General features: G+C 38.9%; 3 protein-coding genes across 3 annotated transcripts; 1 reads left to right on the forward strand and 2 right to left on the reverse strand.

The window, feature by feature from the left end:
- Positions 1-8,191: 8,191 nt before the first annotated feature.
- c1ql3b (complement component 1, q subcomponent-like 3b) lies at positions 8,192-10,915 on the forward strand. The gene is made up of 2 exons (XM_053487270.1): positions 8,192-8,823; positions 10,200-10,915. The coding sequence occupies exons 1-2, from the start codon at positions 8,257-8,259 to the stop codon at positions 10,377-10,379; spliced, it is 747 nt and encodes a 248-aa protein (XP_053343245.1). The 5' UTR covers positions 8,192-8,256; the 3' UTR covers positions 10,380-10,915.
- Position 10,916: 1 nt separating this feature from the next.
- On the reverse strand, positions 10,917-16,129 carry LOC128513501 (phosphotriesterase-related protein-like). The gene is made up of 5 exons (XM_053487269.1): positions 16,001-16,129; positions 15,031-15,476; positions 14,568-14,833; positions 14,113-14,253; positions 10,917-13,338 (listed from the first exon to the last, which is right to left on the reverse strand). Exons 2-5 carry the CDS (start codon positions 15,460-15,462, stop codon positions 13,128-13,130), a joined length of 1,050 nt encoding a protein of 349 aa, XP_053343244.1. The 5' UTR covers positions 15,463-15,476; positions 16,001-16,129; the 3' UTR covers positions 10,917-13,127.
- A 2,735-nt stretch (positions 16,130-18,864) lies between these two features.
- Positions 18,865-21,575, reverse strand: LOC128513236 (phosphotriesterase-related protein-like). The gene is made up of 4 exons (XM_053486944.1): positions 20,654-21,575; positions 20,223-20,488; positions 19,859-19,999; positions 18,865-19,595 (listed from the first exon to the last, which is right to left on the reverse strand). Exons 1-4 carry the CDS (start codon positions 21,083-21,085, stop codon positions 19,385-19,387), a joined length of 1,050 nt encoding a protein of 349 aa, XP_053342919.1. The 5' UTR covers positions 21,086-21,575; the 3' UTR covers positions 18,865-19,384.
- Positions 21,576-23,465: the final 1,890 nt, after the last annotated feature.

Consider the following 23,465-nt stretch of genomic DNA (forward strand, 5'->3'; position numbering starts at 1 on the left):
AAATAGCTGGATGCATGGACTTCTGTCTCAAAGTTGCACTCATTGTGTACAAAATAAGACTGGATTGAGTTTTAGGGCTCTTGTTCGTCCTGGGATGCCTGGTCACTTTTCAATCAGCTTTTCCACGTTCCTTCTTCTCCTTTTCAAACTTAATCTCGTCCCTTTTCTCGTCATCTACAATTACGCTACAATTACGTGCTGCATGTAGAAGGCTGTTAGTGTCTCCAGGACATAAAAATCAAAAAGCAAGCAGACGAACCTGGCTGCCAATCAGTGGCTATTGTTCTGTTCATCTCTCGCCTTGAACCCTGATCCTAACTCCTTGGCATGCGTTACGTACACTACAATTTGGATATGGAAGATTCCAGTGATCGCTGCGTCATTTCAATTCTGTTAATTGGCCTTGAGAGAGCTTGAAATAGTGCCAAACAACAGATCAGATGAGCGAGAGAGAGAGAGAGAGAGACACACACACAAAACAAAGAGAAACTATAGTTTTCAAGGTGATGCTGATTCACATCAACATGAATAGAAAAATACACACAACAGGGCGATGTGAAGTTGATTATTTTCCTATAAAAGCATGTTCTTTAGTGCTTTATTTATAATAGTTATGGCCATAGCTGATCAAAAAAAACATGAATAAAATGCCATGTTATACTGTTATACTCCAATATTGTTATTATCGCTTACATTATAACAGCTGTAGACTGCACACTAATAAAATGCTGGGTTGTTTTTTTCTACCCAAGCGCTGGGTTGCCTCTGTTGGGTCTTTTTTTCTGGGTTATTTACAGAGAGTTGGGTAGTTTTTGTGTAACCCAGCTGCTGGGTTGAAGTTTGCTTGTGTCAGAGCTTCCACACTGCTGATGACGGTTCATCCTCCTCGGACATTTAAGGGAAAATGACGTTAAATACAAGGTCTGCATACACATGTTCACACAAGTCACATATGACTGAAAAAATATTACTATATGTAAGATTTATTACTGTTACCGTGTTAAGGTTACACACAAACTTTCAGGCTGGTCTGAGTTAAGATAATTTAGCTGACAAAAGCTGCTATAGTTAGCCAAAGAACCCCACCTGTGTGTGAAAAAAACGGATAAGATGTCTGAGCTTTTTATCTTTCTCTGTAGAATGTTTGCGGAGTGACGAAGATGGTGAAGTGATGAATGAACGCTAAACTGTTAACTGTAGTGCTAGCATGACTCAGGCATTTAGTTAGGTTGCTAGCGTTAGCAACCACATTAACATTAGAACTTTATTCATCTCACTGCTTGAGACAATTGAGAAAAATGCTGGGGTGTTACAAAACACTGATCTTCTCACAAATATACACACCTGCTAAATTTCTTCCGCGTTTCTCCCGAGTTATAACAATATTTTACACCTTTCCCCCCTTGGCAAGTATGCAAATGTATCACCAGTAATTGCATGTAAGCTAACCAGGTAGCCCTCTTTAACCAAAGCTGCTTGTGACTCAGGATAAATTAACTATCAGTCAGCGCGCCAACTACAGGAGAAAGTACCACAGCTGAACAGATAACTACTAAATGGAAGTATTAATATTTGGGTGATTGTAATGTACCAGTATGACCCCAGCTATGACATTTTTTCGGGTAATTAGCTTAAAATCATCGCAGACAATAAAATCAACTAGTCTGGCATGAAGAGCTTTATCCTAAAAGCCATGCTTATTTTGCTGTTTTATTTTTGGTAGTAGCTGTCTCCATGTTTTTGTTTTAGGTTACCTATACCCTATCTTAATGGACAGCTTTGTCATTTTTTATTTAGTATCAATCCTATTACACACTAAATTAATAGTCTTATTCAGTTTAATCTTTGCTATTCAACAAAGTTTTTACTTTCTTTCATTTTTTTCTTTCTAAGGTTGGAACCAACATGGTGGAATACCTCCAGCAGGCTGAAGTGTCAAGGCCGTACCCCTACTGTACATCCTGATGTTGGGAGATGATGACCAGCGCTGCTCTCAGGCATTCGTCATTCTGGTGGGACAGGCTCTGGAGCAACGCACACTACTTGGGGGGGTTGATGTGTGCTTCAAGGCATTTTATATTTTTGACATTAACTATCCAAAGCAGTGTGCTACTGTATAGGACTTTTTATAATGTTGCTATGAAATAGCGAGGCCTACTTGAAAATTCATAGACAGTGTTTGTATGTTAAAATGAGACCAGGGCTGGATAGTTTTGTTCTGCAGAAAAGATATCTAATGTCACAGAGATTCTGCTCTGTAGAAGCTGCCTCAGCCTATTTGTGTTAATACTCCATTCTGCCCTTGTGAGTAATAGTATAGTAATGATGTCGCTGTTGATTATCTGTTCTTGTGCTTTTGAAAAATAAATGTTTTTTTCTAAGAACATTTTATAGGATGTTGTTTATTGCATATATGTATGGTTTGCAAAACTTAAAAGTTTTTTTTGTAATAGACCAGTATATCAAAGTAATTTAACTGTTTAATAGACATGTTTTTTTATTTATTTTATTTCTTTTACAGATTCACTGTAAACAAATAACCCATTTTTCTGGGTTACATTAACCCAGCATGTAGTTAGTCCAATATTTACCCAGCAGCTGGGTTAAAAAAAAAACCCAGACTGGGTTGTTTTTAACCCAGTATTTTTTAGGGTGTGGTGATCCCTAAACAGGCTCTTTATGCTTACTTGTTCTCTTGAAACTAACCTGAAAAGCATAAATTCCTAGAAACTGGAGACTTCCGAAATATTAATAATGACAGACAGTTATAAGAGGAAATTGTAGAGGTCTTGTCACCAACCATCAAATTTGATGGGTCAGGATTTACAGTGACGGGTGTTGCCTAACATCATGTATTTGACAAATATAGGTGTCAAATGTCAACATCAGTTAAATTAAAGGTCCCATACACTATTGTACTGTTTGTTTTTATCAGTTTGTTGTCAGGCTGTTGGCTCTCACGCACCGCACGCATCTCTCATGCACGTTTTCTCCCCATTTTTCTCCACTCTCTCCAGTGCTCTGTCTGTGGCGGATTAGTAATGCTCCCCCTCTGTCACAGACTGATGCATCGGCAGAAGGAAAGAGACATGGTCAGGTCTGGGTGTGTGCCAGTCCTGAGGAGTTCACACTCAGTAGGAACTCTGATCATGATCGTTACATAAGAGCGAACGAGCCTTGTATTGTGGATCGATGTTTCGGCTATGTGATTTGTCATGATTCTGGTTTGGAAAGAGAATGTTCTTTGTTTAGCTTCCTAATGTGCCAAACCAGGTGCTTGCTTGTAAGAGTTCGAACCAGATTGTAACAAATAGTATTATAGGTTTGTTTAATTTTCAGGCTACTAGAAAATTTGAAAATGACTAAGACCGTATCATAAGTCAGATTATCTAATTGTTTTTTAACTTAGTGTTTAGTAAAGTTTTAAACTAAAACTGGCACATATGGAAAGTTTAAGCGCGCAGACCAAGTGATGAAGTCATTGACATGTTAACACACGGTATGTGGTGTCTGCGATGCATTTTACAAACTGAGACATGATGGAGATGCACGGCCAGGAGAAATTGTATTATATTAGTATCACTCATTGTATTATATTGTATTAAATTAGTATTATAGTACAGACTTAAATAAGTACTTATTGTACTTTTCTTCCTTACAGAGTCATCAGAAAATTATGATAATCCAGATGTTGAACATGTAACTTGTGAAATATTTAGAATACTTTAAATAATCTAAAATGTACATTTATCACAACCTGTAATGAACAAATCATGGAAAATGTTTCAGACATTATTGCAATATATATATATATATATATATATATATATATATATATATATATATATATATATATATATATATATATATATTTGTTGATGTATTGGATTGTGACAGGTCATGTGTTTTTTTTTACCTGATGTAATAATTTTAATATTTTGCAGTACTTTTAATATTTCCCATTTAACAAGTAAGTATAAATAATTGTTGTTTGTTAGTCCTATATTTGCTCACACCTAAATTACAAAACGTGACTTACTATATTTTACAGTACTTTATATATTATAAACTGTATATATTATATTATATTATATTATATATTTAATGTTTTACAGAAGTTGTAAATATTATGAAAAAAGTAATCAGGAATTCATTAAATTATTAAGTTAGTATGAATTTTATTACATTTGTTTAAATTATAAATTATCATAAAATATAATTAGAAAAAACAATTATTTTATTGCTGTTGTTTTGTTTTGAGCCCCTCAAGAGAAAAAATAAAAAATAAAGACATACAGTAACAGGAGAAATAAAAACCTAAACTTTTTTTTTTGCCCAGATGTGTAAGAGTAGATCCAGGCCAAAGTAAGAAGAGTCTATTGTTTATTGTTCCTAAAAATAATAATAATAATAATAAAACAAATACAATTGCTGATTTAGTTACGAAGACATGGATAGCGATATGGACATTGACTCGGACACTCTTAGTTTGATCTGTAGATGGTGTACTTATGTTAAGCTGCTTAACTGAAACAAAACAAGTGACTTAACTAATACATGATTTCAAATGTGAGATTTTATTCCCCATCCTTATCCCCACCCTTAGAATACGTTTCAGGAGACACACAATAAACACTTATATAAGTGTAGTAAGTCATCCCTCGGTAGGAGAGAGTGGTGGCCAAGTAGGAGGACATGCTTTGAGGGGGTGATGGTGTGCTCACACCTACTCTTCCTCCGGTCTCATCTGTGCTCAAGCGCTGCGTTCTGGCTCGGCACATGCACCGGGGCGAGAAACTTCACGACGACTTCAATAGAAACACAGTCATCATGAAACAGCAGGTGACAATGAGGTGATGATCTACACGCCATTGAAGAAGTGAAAGCGCTGAACCTGATCCAGGTTTGATCTAGTAACACACTTGTAGCATTTGGAGCATCTTAAACCAAAAATGATATTTCGGTTAATATCTTAAATCAAATATAACAAACTCATGCGGCCCTGGATCTGTTTGTTGTCAGTAATGTCACCTCATTTCAAAGTTCATTTTACAGAAAAAATTTACATGAAAGTCTTGCATATTTTATGTGCGGTTCTTTAAAAATTGACAACAAATCGGCTGCAGACTGACAGCGTATGAGCACGTATAAACGATTATATAAATATTCATAGCATATAAACTATTTTATGGGAAGATGATCACGATATGTAATCGCTGTTTATGAAACTGAGCTTGTCATTGTAGGACCATAAACAGGAGTATAAGCAAACATAGAAAAAACTAGCGAATAAATCTTTGATGCGAACAAGGTCGAGGCAATATGACAGAAGACAAGAATATCAATGCTTTCATCAATTGTGTGTGCAAGTTTAGCACAGCTCCGCATTCATGTTGGAACTGGTGTGGGGTTGTTTTTTTAGTCACTGGACTCGGCCCCTCTCTTCCAGTTGAAGGAACTCTTAATGCTTCAGCATATCAAGACATTTTGGACAAGTTCATGCTCCCAATTTCGTGGGGACCGTTTGGGGACGGCCCCTTCCTGTTTCAACATGACTGCGCACCAGTGCACAAAGCAAGGTCCATAAAGATGAGAGAGTCTTGACCTCAAACTGATAGAACACCGATGAATTCGAGTGGAGACTGCGAACGAGGCCTTCTTGTCCAACATCAGTGTCTGACCTTACAAATGCGCTTCTGGAAAAAATGGTCAAAGATTCCCATAAACACACTCCCTAACATTGTGGAAAGCCTGGCCAGGAGAGTTGAAGCTGTTATAGCTGCAAAGGGGCCGGGGCCAACATCATATTAAACCCTATGGATTAAGAATTGGATGTTACTCAAGTTCATATGCATGTGAGGGCAGGCGTGCGAATACTTTTGGCAATATAGTGCACATTTCCATATTTTGTATATTTGTACAGCCATTATTGTGTATATTTTGTATAGCTAGGTTTAAAAAAAATATTTTTATATCACATATTTTATATTTTGTTCTTTTTCTCTTCAGTTTTTTATATTTTAGAAGAAAGGTTTTTATATTTTATTCTTTATTTCATTCTGTAATTTATTTTTATTTCTATAGATAATTTAGATTTTAAGGTCATGAGCAGTTGCCTAAGCATTTCACTGCATATCGTAATGTGTATGACTGTGTATGTGACAAATAAAATTTGAATTTGATATTCTGTTAGGCTTCCCGTGATCATTTATGGCGATTGTGTCTGTCAGGGGCTTTTTGCCCTTACTTTAAGCTTCCCTGGATAGGTTTCTCCTCTAAATAGATAAACTTAATGGCATTTTTCTCCAGTTCAGACTGAAAAAGACAAACGCTCAAGATCGTCAGTCTATTAAAGCCCTGCTCTAAAGTGAAAAAGTTGCAGCTTGTTTTCAGAGGCCAGTTTGGTGCACGGCTGTTCATCTGAACATACCATGTGACTCATGATCTGCGCTAAACGTCCAAATGCACTGAGTAAGCGGCTGCGCATGCCAGCTGGAGAGGACAAGACAGGCCACAAGCGATCATTGACTCAGAGGGTGTGTTCGCGAGTGGTCGTGGGTGTATGTTCAAAAGTACGAGCATTTATGCTACTCTTCTGCGGTATTTTGCAACACTACTTTCCTCCCAGGTGAATCTGAATCCCAGTTAAACTGGTGAGATGGCATGTCGTGCAAAGACATTTTACGCATGCTGTCCCATTGAGTGTTTTCAGTCATATTTATAGTCAAGTATTTCATTCCTTACAATAATTTACTCATACTGACACTCGCTCATTGTTTATGCCACTTTATCCTTTATACAGGGTCACGGAGGGCCTGGAGCCTATCCCAGGAGACTTAGAGCATGAGGCGGGTACACCCTGGACAGGGTGTCAATCCATCTCAGGGCACTGACACATAAATAGGCTAATCTGTATGTCTTTAGACTGTGGGAGGAAACTGGAGTAACCTGAGTAAATCCACCAAGAACAGGGAGAACATGCAAACTCCAGGCACAGGGACCCTAGGCGGGAATCAAACCAGGACTCTGGAGATGCAAGGCAACGGTGCTGAACTCATGCTATTTATTAATTTTATTTTATTTAATAAAGACATCTTACTTTTAAATTTTTGAAGTTAAATTTATTGTTGTGGAATGTCCTTGCTGCAAAAACTGCACAAACTGTTTGTCTCTTGTATTGGATTTTGTGGAAAAGGAGGTGGAGCTGAGCACTGGTGCTGGAGGTGATTTCTGATTTATTGCATTACATCAATCCATCTAGGAACCTCTGTAGATCAAATAGGGATGCAAACCTGTATTCATTCCCATTTTTTTTTTACAATCCTGGCCCGGGAGAACATGCACACAGACCCCGAGGTGGGAATGAAACCCTCAACCCTGAAGGCCCAGTGCTTTGATTCCCACCTTGCACCTTCAGAGTCGTGCCGCCCTTGTGCTAACATTTTTTTAATTTAACTAAGACATAATACTTTTAAACAGTTTGCAGTTAAATTCAATGTTGTAAAACGTCCTTTCAGGTAAAAGGGATTTTGGGGGAAAGGGGGCGGAGCTGAGCAGTTGTGCTGTGGCTGGTGCTGGGCTGAAAAAAATGAAAAAGAGATGCTCTGGAGGAAAGCAGATGGTGCAGTCTATTGCATTGCATCTTACAAATCATAGTTTTTCAAAGGTATCTTTGATGTTACAGGAGGTCAGTCTTACAGATTTAGGGACATGTCAAAAAAATTCACATAGCACTTTTAATTTACCATAACTGTGTATTTCAAAATATTAACAAACAAACAAACAGCAGTGTGTAAGCAGGGAGTACTTAGTTAAGTATAATTAAGCATGGAAGAACTCCTTATTCTCTTTTATTGTGGGAATCATTTCACTTGATTCATTTCCAATACAATCAGTAGTTACTTAAACCTTCCCAGTCAAGCTGTTGTCCGAACATGCGCCCCTCCCTCGCTTTCTTTCTTGTTCCTCTCACCGTATCTTGCCTTTCCTCCCTCTGCTCTTCTTTATCTCTCACTCAGAGGAGATGTACAGTAATGCATATATTGTCTCTTGCGTTTTTTAAATATATTTTAACGAATAATTAATTAGGTTCTGATTTTGCATCCTGAGAGGAGACACCGCGGGTTCTACAGTGTTAGTTAAAGGACATCACTCAGGACCAAGATAGCGCGCAAAACGCAGCGCGAGGAGCGCCAGGTGCTTTCCGCGCTGGGCGCGAGAACGCGCGCGGTCGCGGCGGGCATTCTCGGCGTTGCCATGGTGCTGGTGCTGGTCATCCTGATCCCGGTGCTGGTGAACGCGGCCGGAACGGACTCGCGCTACGAGACGCTCAGCGCCTGCAGGATGGTCTGCGATCCCTACGGCACCATCAAGCCGCCGGCGCGCGCAACCGGCACCGACCCGCGCTCCATCCAGCCTCCGACCACTTTCCTCCGCGGTCCGAAAGGGGAACCGGGGCGCACGGGACGCACTGGCCCGAAGGGAGAGCCGGGCCCACCTGGACCACCTGGACCGCCGGGCAAAGTCGGAAACCCCGGACCGCCCGGGTTACCCGGTCCACCTGGAATGATCGGCGGCGTCGTGAACGCGGCCACGTACACCACAGTGCCCAAAGTCGCGTTTTACGCCGGACTCAAGAAGCAGCACGAAGGCTACGAGGTCCTCAAGTTCGACGATGTGGTGACTAACCTGGGCAACCACTACGACCCGGCCACCGGCAAGTTCACCTGCTCCATACCGGGAATTTATTTCTTCGTGTACCACGTGCTCATGCGGGGAGGCGACGGTACGAGCATGTGGGCAGACTTGTGCAAAAACAACCAGGTAATAACAATAATAATAGCAACATCTTCCAAATTGATTAAAACTATATATATATATATATATATATATATATATATATATATATATAATGCCTTTATTTGTTACTTATACATTACTACACAGTGAAATTCTTACGTCGCATGTTCCAGCATAGCTGGGGTCAGAGAGCAGACAGGGTTAAGGGCTCAACAGCAGCAACCTGGCTAAGCTGGGGTTCAAACCACCAACCTTATAATCAATAACTCAAATCCTTAACAAACTGAGCCACCACTGCACCTAAACCTTTAAAAAATATATATTTCCTATACATCAAACTTTACTATATATATTACTATGAGAGAAAAGGTACAAAGATTAAAAGCTACAAAATGTTGTTGTTGATCTTCAGCTCCTGTCGCAGAGGTATCATTGATCCATATACAACTTAACACATTTTTTTTTCTATGCCTTTCCACTCTGGCAACCCTCTCATTTTATCTAGGCTTGAGACTCGCACTGCATCACTTCTGAATTCTGATTGTCCACATGTGAAGGAAGACCATGCATACTTGATGATGGGGCATTTTTAGAATAAAAAGAAAAAAAAAAGGGTGGTACCTTTTGTTCCCCTTGGTATTGGTGGCTCAGTGGCAGGTTTTTCACCTGCTATGCAGAAGACCTGGGTTCAATTCACACCCAATGCCCAAACCCTCAGCTACTGGATGCAGTGCTGGTCCCAAGCCTGGATAAAGAGTGGGAAGGGCATCCAATGTTAAATCTGTGCTCAGTTGTTTGTGCAACAATGATACCGCTTCCACAAGGGTATCCGAAAGATCAATAACAAACTTTTCTTTCTTCAATCAAGCCAGCCAAGAGCTTCTCGTGTGGCAAGGAATAGTACATTACTCTAGTACACCAGATATGTGACATCATCATAATTTGCTAAGTGTGTTAAGTGACAAAATTATTCATAGTGTTTCCTGATACATTTTGGTTCACACTAAAAGAAAAGTGTCCTGAAGTATGCATCAGAGTTTTGCCATACTGTAAAAACTGGCAATTATGTTGCTTATAAGCTATGGTAAAAAATAACCGTTAACCTATTTTTTTGGTTTGTTTTGTTTTAAATAGCATATTTATTCAGTTTAAGAAATCATTGGTTCAGCTCACATTTGAAGGTAACTGAACTAGCATTAGCATACCATAAATTCTATTGTAACATATTAGCCTAGACAATTTTTAAGTAACACACTGTATATATAAAGTCTTATAAAAGGATGTCCAGCTGGGCATTACATTTGGTAATGTCATGTTATAGCATAATGCAGCTTTCTATAATGCAGGACATTGTTGCTCTAAAAAGTTAATATTTTGCATGATAATTTATTTTTTCTTAGGTGAGGGCGAGCGCGATCGCTCAGGACGCAGATCAGAACTATGACTACGCCAGCAACAGCGTGGTGTTACACTTGGAGCCTGGGGATGAGATCTACATCAAGCTGGACGGCGGCAAAGCGCACGGAGGAAACAACAACAAATACAGCACATTCTCCGGGTTCATGATTTACGCAGATTAACATGTGGCAGGACTTGCGTGAAAGTTAACCTGCCTGGTTTTTCACTCAAAGACATTAAAAAACGCTGCAGATAAATGCACGCTGCAGATAAATGCAGTTACTGTACATCATGCAGTTAAAGTGTTCAGTTGTGTTTAAAAGTTATCGTCCTTAAAGCTGGACAAGACAGTTGTATAGTATATGATGGTTATGATCATGTGTAATCCTTTAAAGGGTTCATTTCGTGGCAATGGAAATAGAGGTCAGTTGGACTATGATGACATCATCCACCAGTTAGATTTTAGACACATCACTGTGAGATAGTGAAAAAAAGGGTTAATCGTGTAATCATGTGGTGTTTGTTTGTTGGTCAGTTTTGAGCCTGAGCATGCGAACATCATGCTGTTGAGGACACTGTCACACCTCTGGTGAGCTTCATTTTGATTTCTACTAAGTCAAAGTACTTAAAGTTTAAAAAACGGTTCAGTAGACGAGTTACGTCAACGTTAATATGATATATGATACGCTGTACCTCATTTGATCTTTGTATTGCTTTATTATTGAATGACATCAGCATTGTGCAATCTACACTAAAATAAAAAACAAAAAAAACATCTCCACCACTGAATATTGCAAAAAGGTATTACAGTATGTGGTGCAACCGGTTGTCTATTTACACATACTGTGCAAGAATATGAGCACATTTGGCCGTCTGCAGGGGAGGAGCATATGCTCTTGCCTTATCCTGTGAGATCAGGTATGTGTAGAAGGATTGATAGGATAATGTTTTTCTCTGAGTGTATTACACTGTCCTGTGATGCAGCATGAGCAACAGTTGGCTGGGCTTTACATGTCATGGATGAAACACGTGTTATTAGGCTTCACCCTCCCCAGCTGGTAGCTGTCACATGTTAGGCGCAGGTTGGTTGCGAAACAACAACAACAACACAAAAAAAAGACTACATCCGACATCATCAAGTGCAAACTCTAAAGAATCTTTTGAAAAAGTATAAAGCCTAAACCAGTGTTTTTGGTTACACCATCACTGACACCTTTTCAAACAAGTACAAGAACATGGTACAAATATTTATCTTTTAATATAATTTTTATCAGGACAAATAAGGGCAAAGTTTTTTTTTCCTTCCTTTTAATTTAAAGTTGATTTATTAAGTGCTTTATTTTCACAGTGTTGTAAATTCAGTCAAAATGAAACAACAACATGGGGATATACTGTACATGAACACCACCAAATAATTGTGTTTCTATCAGTCAAAAAAAAATTACATAGCGAATGTAACACGATTTTAAGCAATATCACGTCATTGGGTAGGAGTGCTGTTGTATCGAATATCAGCGCGACTGTGATGAGGTCTTAGACATGAGGGTGTCTGAGTACTGAAGATACAGTACAGTATCACAGCCATGCTTATATTTAGTACAACAGCACATCCTGAACTGTAATATTGCTTTTATATAACAGTTCCACAAACACCATTTATTATTAATGGACTACGATTTGCTTGCTTATTTAACCAGTTATTTTGCTTCACCACCGTACAGTTTATCCTGTCCTAACTGGTTATTAAGCATACAAAGTGTTGGTTAAAATAAAATAACATTATTAGATCATTTTTTTTGCTGAAAGTGCTTCTTTGACTGATTGTTAATGTGGATTTTGGCAGCTCTCTTCTCAGTACTGTGAACCGTACACATACTTTCACCCATGTGTGACCGACAGTGTAATTAATGTAATGTAATCAGATTACTCGTTCGGAACCGAGTGTAATACTGTATAATAAGCATTATAATCTCCAAATTCAAAAAACTGAATCTCACATATCAATCTATTTTGTCTATTGATTATCAAATATTAATTATTAATCAATTATCAGTTATATAACAGTAAACTGGTGACAGGATCAAAGGCACCCAAGGCTGATTCAGGCAGGTCTGTCTTATCTGATCTCACAGTAGCATGAATGAATGAAAAAAAAAAATCGCTGGCTATAATAGAAAGGCACCAAAACACTCAGTGCATCACAACTTTATGCAAAGAGTTCGAGGTTGTTGATCCAGTCGGGTTGTTGGGGTGAAATTCCCCGGATCTTAAATCATGCCTCGAGGGATCAGAGCTGTTTTGGGCATACCATTTAAAAGGTTTTATCAGTGTACTGTAAGTTAGTCTGAAGTTAGTATGTTTGTTGCACTACATTCTTAATTAGGATTGGATGAAAAAAAAAAAGAATGTACAATTACAGTCCAGACATTGCATTGACGTGATTTCCCATTGAAGCAGAATGATTAGCAGAAGGTATTTGTCTGAAATCAAAAGGTGTCTTATTTATTGTTGTGTCTGGAGTATTGAACGATGTCCCAAAACCCTCCTTTAATTGTGCGCCTAATTAATCGCATCCAGCCGTTTTCCCTGATGAGGTACACAAAACAACAGCCTTGAAATCTATTTTGATTTATCTTAATTGGATGATGAGTGAGGAGCCAAGGTGAGATGAATTTCACACATACACAAACGCGCACACACACACACACACACACTTAACAATCATGTTATTTGAAACTGTAGAAATTAATTATTTTTACCTTTAAAAAAAAAAAAAAAAAAAAACTTTTTTGAGCAATTTAGGATTCCCAAAGATCATAAAAGAAAGTGTTTTGCAAACATTCTAAGTAGATTTTTTTTTCCATAAAGGGAAAACGCTTAATCTGCATGATCACATGACTCGAACCCATCTTCCGATTTCAATACCAGATCTATTTGAAGGTTAGCCACTGCTTGGGGTTGTCGATCAGTATCTTGTCCACCTGCTTTTGACTGATGCCCCTGGAAAGCATTTTGGGCACAATGTTCTTCAGGATGTGGGAGTAACCGTGCCCGCCGTATTTGGTCAGACGGTTCTTGGTGTGGATATCGTGAGCGATGACGATCCTGTCCTCGTAGCCTTCTTTGACTAGAAATGCCAGACTAGGAACAGAAACACAAACAAACAGGCAATATGATCATGTTCACTATATGATGAAAACTAATATATTTTTTTTAACAACCATGATATAAACAATTTAACATACATTTTAATATCAAGTGCCAACCATTTATCCATCCATCTAGGAACCTCTGTAGTCTAGTGGTGACTATTATGTTTATTCCCATTTGTACAACCATGGTAGGATCTTCAGGCAACATTCACACGCGCATTCACACACTACCGGACAATTTAGGAACACCAATTAGCCTAATCTGTATGTCTTTGGACTGTGGGAGAAAACTGGAATACCTGGAGGGCACCCACCAAGCATGGGGAGAACATGCTTACACACTCCATACACACAGACATACATGATTTTTTTTTCTTCCACAAAGTTGACGATTCGGCACTATCCTTCCAGGTATTGATAATGTGTTGAAGGGTTCTTAACCCAGTTCCAGTCATTTCAAATCTTAGTTGTTTCTTTGATGTCTTTGATGTAACCCAATAAATTTATCCTTTTGAAAAGAATTTTCTTTTTTGGGCCAGGCAGTGTATATGTGCATGGCAAGGTTTTACAACTATTTGACTATTGCAGTACAATAAACGGCCTGCAGGGGGCTCTAAAGACGACCAACTGCCCCTTTAAAATCTTAAATGTGGTTGGTAGTTTAATATTCCCACACATGTACACTGTCCCATTTTAAACCATTTCCTCATCTCATATACACACAAACAAACACACACACATAAGTGTCTCGTTCGGCTCTTACGTTTGAACCCTCTGGCTGTCACTCGGCATGTCGATGTGCAAATTAAAGGGGTAGTCCAGCATTTCTATGCCGAAGAGGTCGTACTCAAGGTAGCTTCCTAATTTCGCAAACTCCAGCAACTCACCGTGATCAAATATAGTTCTGGGTTAAAAGGAAAATATGGGATATTAAAGGTACAGGAAATTCTCAGTATCAACAGACAAGACATGAATAAAGAAAAATAACAAACCTTTATATATTTAGAGTAAAACCATCCATTTTTAATGTATTATACAAATACTTAGTTAAAAAAAAGTGATCAATTGTTAGCTGTAAACATTTTTCGGTTATTTGAATTAAAGAATTATTCGAACTTTTTTCTGAAATTGTATTTCCATGCACAAGTGAATCATTTTAAAATGTTGCATTAGTTACAGAATTTACTTGTTTCATTTGATCACATAAGAGGTTCTCACCGGTCCAGATGGGACATCACAGTTTTAGAGATGTCCCCTCCTGCCTCCTGAAGGATTCGGACTATTTCGCCGGGGGCGGCACGGTTCCGGCCCGGGTGAATGATAACCGGACATCCCAGCTGTGTCTGTGCATGTGCGGTGGCAAGCAGCACTTTCTTTTCACTCTCTGTGATTGGCCAACCAGTGCCAATCTCTCCGATCACGCCACAGCGGATATCAGTTCCATCAGCACCATGTGACACTTCTTTCACTATAACATCAGTGAGCTTTCATGGGAAAAGACAAAGAGCAGCAGTCATATTAACCTGAACTAGATCTTATGCATTAAATAAATGACATGAAATTCATATTAATGTTAACATCATATAAATGTATTAAAGAAACTGGGCCAAGATGTCTTGCCCAACTTATAGGTAATTCTAAGCCAAACTTAACATGAGAGCTAACAACAACACACACACACCTTCTCCACGGTCATCTTTCTCATCTCATCAGAATGAGTGACGTCTACGTAGTACCCGGCCCCTGCAACAATGTTGACCCCTGTATCCATGGCCAGCTGGCGTAAAACGGGCAGATTTCGAGTTATACCCGTCGTCGTGTTCTCCACGATGGTGCCACCTTCAGCCTTCTTGAAGCAGATTAGTTCGTCTCGCACCGCCTCGATCTCCTGGCACAACAGGAGGTTCTCGCGGTGGCTGTACGGGTGCTGCTGGAGCCAGTGCATGTTCTTCAGCTGGATGGGTGCCGAGGAATTGTTCTCGTGTCCTGGAGCCGGGGGGACGAAGCAGCACTCGAAAGTCATGGTCAGGTGCTCGTGGGTCATGGTGCGACCCAATTGGTCTGGATCCACCAGGCCCAGGACTGTCTGGACTTTCCCGCTCAAAGGAGACATGACTTGAGATAAATCTGAAATGCAGAGTTTTTTAGTGACTGCAAGAAATCTTCTAAAGTTTGGATAAGATCTATTGCCCGAAGCTGCTGGTTTAGAAAAATCAATCACCAGCTTCAAAACAGTGGAATTTCAGAATGTTGTATTCCCATGGTATACTGTACACTAAAGCAAAGGATTTGTTCTGTTAATTATAGATGCAGGAAATCTTCCTGTTCTCATAAACAGTTACTTATTTAGTGCTATATGAACTTTACACTGAATTCTTGCATGCATTCTCGAGTTTTTATATACCACAGAATAAATCAACGCATGCAAGATTCCATGCATGTAAAGTCTAATAACCACAATGTTTTATACTTTTTTAAATATATTATTACATGCATTTTCACATTAATTATGCATGCATTATTAACATTTGTAATACTGGAAAGCAATGCACTAACAGAACCACAGTAAGCACACACGTACAAAAGGTTATACTGTACACACTCACACAGCGACATATAGATTAAAAATTAATTCGTGTAATCTCTCGTACCTTAAATCCAAAGTTTCGCTGCACGACTTAGTTGTCAAATTTATAGGCTGTCAATCCAAGTGTAAACCCAAATACGACTTCGGTATGTATAAGTGCACTAGGTACGATGCAAAAACAAGCTGTTTGATCCCTCTGTAGTGCAGTTACACTAGGAAGTAGCGAGCCATTTGGATTGCAGACGTGGTAATGACAAATCACGCGCGACTTGAAGTCTTTTAAATATCGCGAGATTTGAGTTTACTTCAGGGAAACACACACAGCATCCGCCATTTTTAAATGAAATTCCATACGTTGACTGTAACTACACTCAGATAAAACACATTTATGGGTGACATTGTGGTGAAAACGTTCTGTGGCCACAGACTTACTAAGGCGTGGAGACAAGATTAATGCGTGACCACAGCTTAATAACCTTATAGCATTTAGCCTCTTATGAAAGCTACAGACAAATTTTAATTTCTTTTTGTTTATAACTGTTGGTATAGATACATGATTACATTTATTTACTCACTAAAAACAGCATAACTCCCAATAACAATCATCCTGTCACATCTGGGACATGAATGATCTCATTACCACACCATCTTAAGTCATGGACACAGCAGAGTGTCTCATTCCCACAACTTAGTAAGTTGTAGCCACAACATAGTATCTCATTCTCACGCCTCTAGTAAGTCTTAGCCACAACATAGTATCTCATTCTTACGCCTCTAGTAAGTCGTAGCCACAACATAGTATCTCATTCTCACGCCTCTTGTAAGTCGTAGACACAACATACTGTAGTATCTCATTCTCACGCCTCTAGTAAGTCGTAGCCACAACATAGTATCTCATTCTCACGCCTCTAGTAAGTCGTAGCCACAACATAGTATCTCATTCTCACGCCTCTTGTAAGTCGTAGACACAACATACTGTAGTATCTCATTCTCACGCCTCTAGAAAGTCTTAGCCACAACATAGTATCTCATTCTTACGCCTCTAGTAAGTCGTAGTCACAACATAGTATCTCATTCTCACGCCTCTAGTAAGTCTTAGCCACAACATAGTATCTCATTCTCACGCCTCTTGTAAGTCGTAGACACAACATGCTGTAGTATCTCATTCTCACGCCTCTAGTAAGTCGTAGCCACAACTTAGTATCTCATTCTTACGCCTCAAGGAAGTCGTAGCCACAACTTAGTATCTCATTCTTACGCCTCAAGTAAGTCGTAGCCACAACTTAGTATCTCATTCTTACGCCTCAAGGAAGTCGTAGCCACAACATAGTATATCATTCTTACGCCTCAAGTAAGTCGTAGCCACAACATAGTATCTCATTCTCACGCCTCTAGTAAGTCTTAGACACAACATACTGTAGTATCTCATTCTCACGCCTCTAGTAAGTCGTAGCCACAACATAGTATCTCATTCTTACGCCTCAAGTAAGTCGTAGCCACAACTTAGTATCTCATTCTTACGCCTCAAGGAAGTCGTAGCCACAACATAGTATATCATTCTTACGCCTCAAGTAAGTCGTAGCCACAACATAGTATCTCATTCTTACCCCTCTAGTAAGTCGTAGCCACAACATAGTATCTCATTCTCACTCCTTAAGTAAGCCATAGCCACAACATAGTATCTCATTCTTACGCCTCTAGTAAGTCGTAGCCACAACATAGTATCTCATTCTCACTCCTCAAGTAAGCCATAGCCACAACATAGTATCTCATTCTTACGCCTCTAGTAAGTCGTAGCCACAACTTAGTATCTCATTCTTACGCCTCAAGTAAGTCGTAGCCACAACATAGTATCTCATTCTCATGCCTCTTGTAAGTCGTAGACACAACATAGTATCTCATTCTCACGCCTCTAGTAAGCCATAGCCACAACATAGTATCTCATTCTTACGCCTCTAGTAAGTCGTAGCCACAACATAGTATCTCATTCTTACGCCTCTAGTAAGTCGTAGCCACAACTTAGTATCTCATTCTTACGCCTCCAGTAAGTCGTAGCCACAACTTAGTATCTCATTCTTGCGCCTCAAGGAAGTCGTAGCCACAACATAGTATATCATTCTTACGCCTCAAGTAAGTCGTATCTCATTCTCATGCCTCTTGTAAGTCGTAGACACAACATAGTATCTCATTCTTACGCCTCTAGTAAGTCGTAGCCACAACATAGTATCTCATTCTCACGCCTCTAGTAAGTCTTAGCCACAACATAGTATCTCATTCTTACGCCTCTAGTAAGTCGTAGCCACAACCTAGTATCTCATTCTCACGCCTCAAGTAAGTCGTAGCCACAACATAGTATCTCATTCTCATGCCTCTTGTAAGTTGTAGACACAACATAGTATCTCATTCTAACGCCTCTAACGCCTCTAAGTCGTAGCCACAACATAGTATCTCATTCTAACGCCTCTATTAAGTCGTAGCCACAACTTAGTATCTCATTCTAATGCCTCTAGTAAGTCGTAGCCACAACTTAGTATCTCATTCTAACGCCTCTAGTAAGTCGTAGCCACAACATAGTATCTCATTCTAACGCCTCTAGTAAGTTGTAGCCACAACATAGTATCTCCTTCCCACGCCCTAGTAAGGCTTTGCCACAACATGTTATTCCATTCCCACACCTTAGTAAGTCATATCCACAACACAGTATCTTATTCCTACACCTTAGTAAATCATGGACACAAAATATTTTTCCCCCAGTGTCACCAGAGGGGCTCTGGAGTCATACTGCACACATTAATACATTTAAAGAGACATACTATCTACAAATTAAACATCTTAAATGATGTACACATAACTATAAATTAAAGTAGAAAATAAACCTCACTAGGACTGTGGAAAACAGTGAGAATCAATACGCCAGTGACAATCAAACAGATTTATCACATCAGGTTTATTTTTATAGCATGATATAAGAACGTGTTTCCAAAGTGACATGATAATAATGTTAATGAATAAAACATGTGAAATCATTCTCTGTCCATAAGAGTTAAGACAAAGGACAACACATTAAAAAGGCATTGGTAAGACTTAAAAGAGCTAACTTGTTAACTTTGCTTTGGTAACATGTTATAAGAAATCAATATGAACAACAGCGTAAACTGTAATACTGTAAGTGTATATAAACTATCTTAATTGTCATAATTTTAGATCATAGCACCCCCTAGTGTAAATTTGTCTTAGTGCATGTCCTTACAACATATTTCTAATTAAGATAGTAGATTTTGTAAATTTTAATTCTAGCTCATCTATTTATTTATTTTTTTTAGCAATTTTAGCATACCAAAAGATTATAAAACAAAGTGTCTTGAAATCACCCTAAGCAGTTATTTATTTTCTCCTCATCAGAACGCACAACGCTTGGGCAGAGTGATTACATGACTCAATACCAGATCTATTTGAAGGTTAGCCACTGCTTGGGGTTGTCGATCAGTATCTTGTCCACCTGCTTTTGACTGATGCCCCTGGAAAGCATTTTGGGCACAATGTTCTTCAGGATGTGGGAGTAACCATGCCCGCCGTATTTGGTCAGGCGGTTCTTGGTGTGGATGTCGTGAGAGATGACGATCCTGTCCTCGTAGCCTTCTTTGACTAGAAATGCCAGACTAGGAACAGAAACACAAACATACAGGAAATATGATCATGTTCACTATATGATGGAAACTAATACATTAATAAATCATGGCATTAACCATAAAACTAAACATACTGTAAATTTTATATGCAAATATTATGTGCAATGCTTCTATATCTGTAATAACTAAAAGTTAACTTTTAAAAAGTTTTTCGCAATACTCTCAAGCAATTGCTATTTTATCTGCATTTCTGATTTCTTCATTTCAGTGTGTGCGTCTCGTTCGGCGCTTACGTTTGAACCCTCTGGCTGTCACTCGGCATGTCGATGTGCAAATTAAAGGGGTAGTCCAGCATTTCTATGCCGAAGAGGTCGTACTCAAGGTAGCTTCCTAATTTCGCAAACTCCAGCAACTCATCGTGATCAAATATAGTTCTAAGTTAAAATGAAATATGTAAACAAAGGGGAATTAGGTGAGGTGATCTAAAAGTGCAAAAAAAACTCTGATCAGTAGAAAAGACATAATAAATACAAGAAACCTTTATGTATTTATAGGAAAAAAATCTAAAAAAATGCAAAACTATTTTAAACATCATATTGCTAAAAACAAAATATTGTGTTTTTTTGCATTATACCAAACAAACGTCTTGTTGTTCACCTGTCCAGATGGGACATCACAGTTTTAGAGATGTCCCCTCCTGCCTCCTGAAGGATTCGGACTATCTCGCCAGGGGCGGCACGGTTCCGGCCCGGGTGAATGATAACCGGACATCCCAGCTGTGTCTGTGCATGTGCGGTGGCAAGCAGCACTTTCTTTTCACTCTCTGTGATTGGTGAGCTTATGCCAATCTCCCCGATCACGCCACAGCGGATATCAGTTCCATCAGCACCATGTGACACTTCTCTCACTATAACATCAGTGAGCTTTCATGGGAAAAGACAAAGAGCAGCAGTCATATTAACCTGAACTAGATCTTATGCAATAAATAATTAACATAAAATCAATGTTAACATCATTTAAAGATGTCTTGCCCAATTTATGGGTAATTCTAACCCAAAATAAGAGGTAACAACAACAAACACACACACCTTCTCCACAGTCATCGTCCTCATCTCATCAGAATGAGTGATGTCTACGTAGTACCCGGCCCCTGCAACAATGTTGACCCCTGTATCCATGGCCAGCTGGCGTAAAGCGGGCAGATCTCGTCTTATACCCGTAGTCGTGTTCTCCACTATGGTGCCACCCCCAGTCTTCTTGAAGCAGACCAGTTCGTCTCGCACCGCCTCGATCTCCTGGTACAGCAGGAGGTTCTCGCGGTGGCTGTACGGGTGCTGCTGAAGCCAGTGCAAGTTTTTCACCTGGATGGGTACGGAGGTATTGTCCTCGTGTCCTGGAGCCGGAGGGATGAAGCCGCACTCAGTGGTCACGGTCAGGTGCTCATGGGTCATGGTGCGACCCAGTTTGTCTGGATCCATCAGGCCCAGGACTGTCTGGACCTTTCCGCTCAGAGGAGACATGACTTGAGATAAATCTGAAATGCAGAGTATTTCAGTGCCAAGCCTAGACAGGAAGAAATCTTCTTTTGGATGAGATCTATTGCCCAAGATGCTGGTTTAGAAAAAATAACCACCAGCTTCAAAACAGTGGAACTGCAGAATGTTGTGTTCCCATGGTATACTGTAGGGGCGGAACAGTAATGACAAGATTGCTAAGATTTCTCATCGCAGGACACACACATTACTGGCAATTTGGAAACGCTAATTAACCTAATCTGCCATCTTTGGACCCGGAGAAAACCCACCAGGCATGGGGAGAACATGCAAACTACGCACACACAGACCCGAGGTGGGAATCAAATCCTCACAAGGCCACAGTGTTAAGCACTACGCCACTGTGCCGCCCACTCTGTAAATTATACATGCGTAACATCTTCCTGTAGTCCTCTATGAACTTTGAACATTGCACTGAATCTTTGCATGCATTCTGAATTTTTTTTTAACCACAGAGTAAAATGGATTTCATGCATGTACAGACTAATAAACACAGTATTAAATTAAATGCATTTTCTCATTAATAATGCATACATAACATTTATAACAGCACAGACAAAACTGCAAAAAGGTACAAAAAGCTATATATGAAATCAACGTCACTTTTATTTCTTATTTACTTTATATTTAAAATTTTACTTAATTTTTAATTATTACACTATTATGTATCCTGACACTCTGACATTAAGAAAGAATATGTTCAATTTCTCATACCTTGAAACAAGGTTTGCTGCAGATTTACAGGTAGTCAGAGTGTAACTCAAATACCTCTCCACTACATGTATAAACGTCTAGGAGGAGTTTGACAACTTTCTACAAAATGGTAGAAAATTTAATAAGTTGGAAATGGGAGAAGCTTAACTGAGGGTGGAAATGAGCGGAATTAATTTTAGCCAAAAGTTTTGAAAATGAGACAAATATTAATTGTGTTTTTGTCACATGTTACTATGGTTTACTGACGTATAATTCCAAAGATGTCCTAAGTGTCAAAGGCTTTTTTTGACAATTACAGAATAAGCTTATGCAGGGAGTCAATATTTGATATTCCACAAAAGGTACTGGGACTGTCGTGCTGAGGACGGGGGTAAAGTCATTTAAAAAGGTGAGCGTTACCATCAGTCCTGTGTCATGCCAAAAGTAAAGCATCTTACGGTTACCCTAACCCTAACCCTAACCCATTCATTCATGTGTGGGGTTGCACAGGTTAAAATATGAAATGGTCTACATTTTAAAACCAGTAGATAAACAGAATTTAAACAAGTTTCCCCAAAACTAAAAAGAAAACAAATTTTAAATCAACGTATTTTAAATTATAAAATAATAATTCAGAATGTTATATTGGCATGGTATATTGTAAGGAAAGAACTGCCAAGTAATGCCAAGGTTGATGAGATTTGTTCTGTAAACTATACATGCAGAAATCTTCCTGTTTTTTTTAAGGAGTCACTTATTTAGTCCTCTGGGAACTTTGAACGTTGCACTGAATTCTTGCATGCATAAAACTGGATAAACTGTAAACTTAATTTTATGCATATTCAGTACAGACTATTACTAGAACACATTATTATTATTTTTTTAGTAAATGCATTTTCATTATTCATTATTAATCCATAGCTTACATTTGTAACAACAGGAGGCAAAGCACTGACAGAACTGTAATGAGGCACACATTTACAAAGGGACAGCTATATATAGATACATACAATATATGAAGTATTTTTTATTTGTATTAATTTTATTTATTCATGTTTATTTAATTTTAATTTTTAATCATCACGCCGTTATTTATCCAGATATTAAGAAAATGCGTGTAATCTCTCTTACCTTAGATCCAAAGTTTCGCAGACTTCAGTTGGCAGATTTTCAAATTGTCAGATTGTAACCCAAATACCTTTTGCATGCATATGTACAGTAGTGCACTATGTAGGGTGTACAAAAACAAGCAGCTTATTGCATTTTATTTGTAGTTGTTTGAGCAGTTAGTAGTATATGTGTATGTGTGAGTGTTTCATACAGTATGTGTGTGCATGAGTGAAGTTTGATGTAAGCCCTATACGGCGCCTTATTCCTATGAGACAGGCTCACCAGCACAAAAACTCTTCGCGCGCGCGCGCACACCTCTGAGATTCTCAGTGTAAACAGAAGTCATTTCAGTGTAGACGGACTTTTCGCTTCATTCTCCCTGAGTGGTAGTAGCGGTTTGTAAACAGCCTACTGTCGTACAGTTTATAAGACGGAGTAGGACAGTATAATGATCATCACTGCTCAATCACAAGGTGTATTCAGAACTGTCCAAATGATGTCTGTATATTGCAGTGGCAGAAAACGCGGGTAATGATGTGCAAAT

The sequence above is a fragment of the Clarias gariepinus genome, chromosome 25, assembly GCF_024256425.1.
Source record: "Clarias gariepinus isolate MV-2021 ecotype Netherlands chromosome 25, CGAR_prim_01v2, whole genome shotgun sequence".
NCBI lineage: Eukaryota > Metazoa > Chordata > Actinopteri > Siluriformes > Clariidae > Clarias > Clarias gariepinus.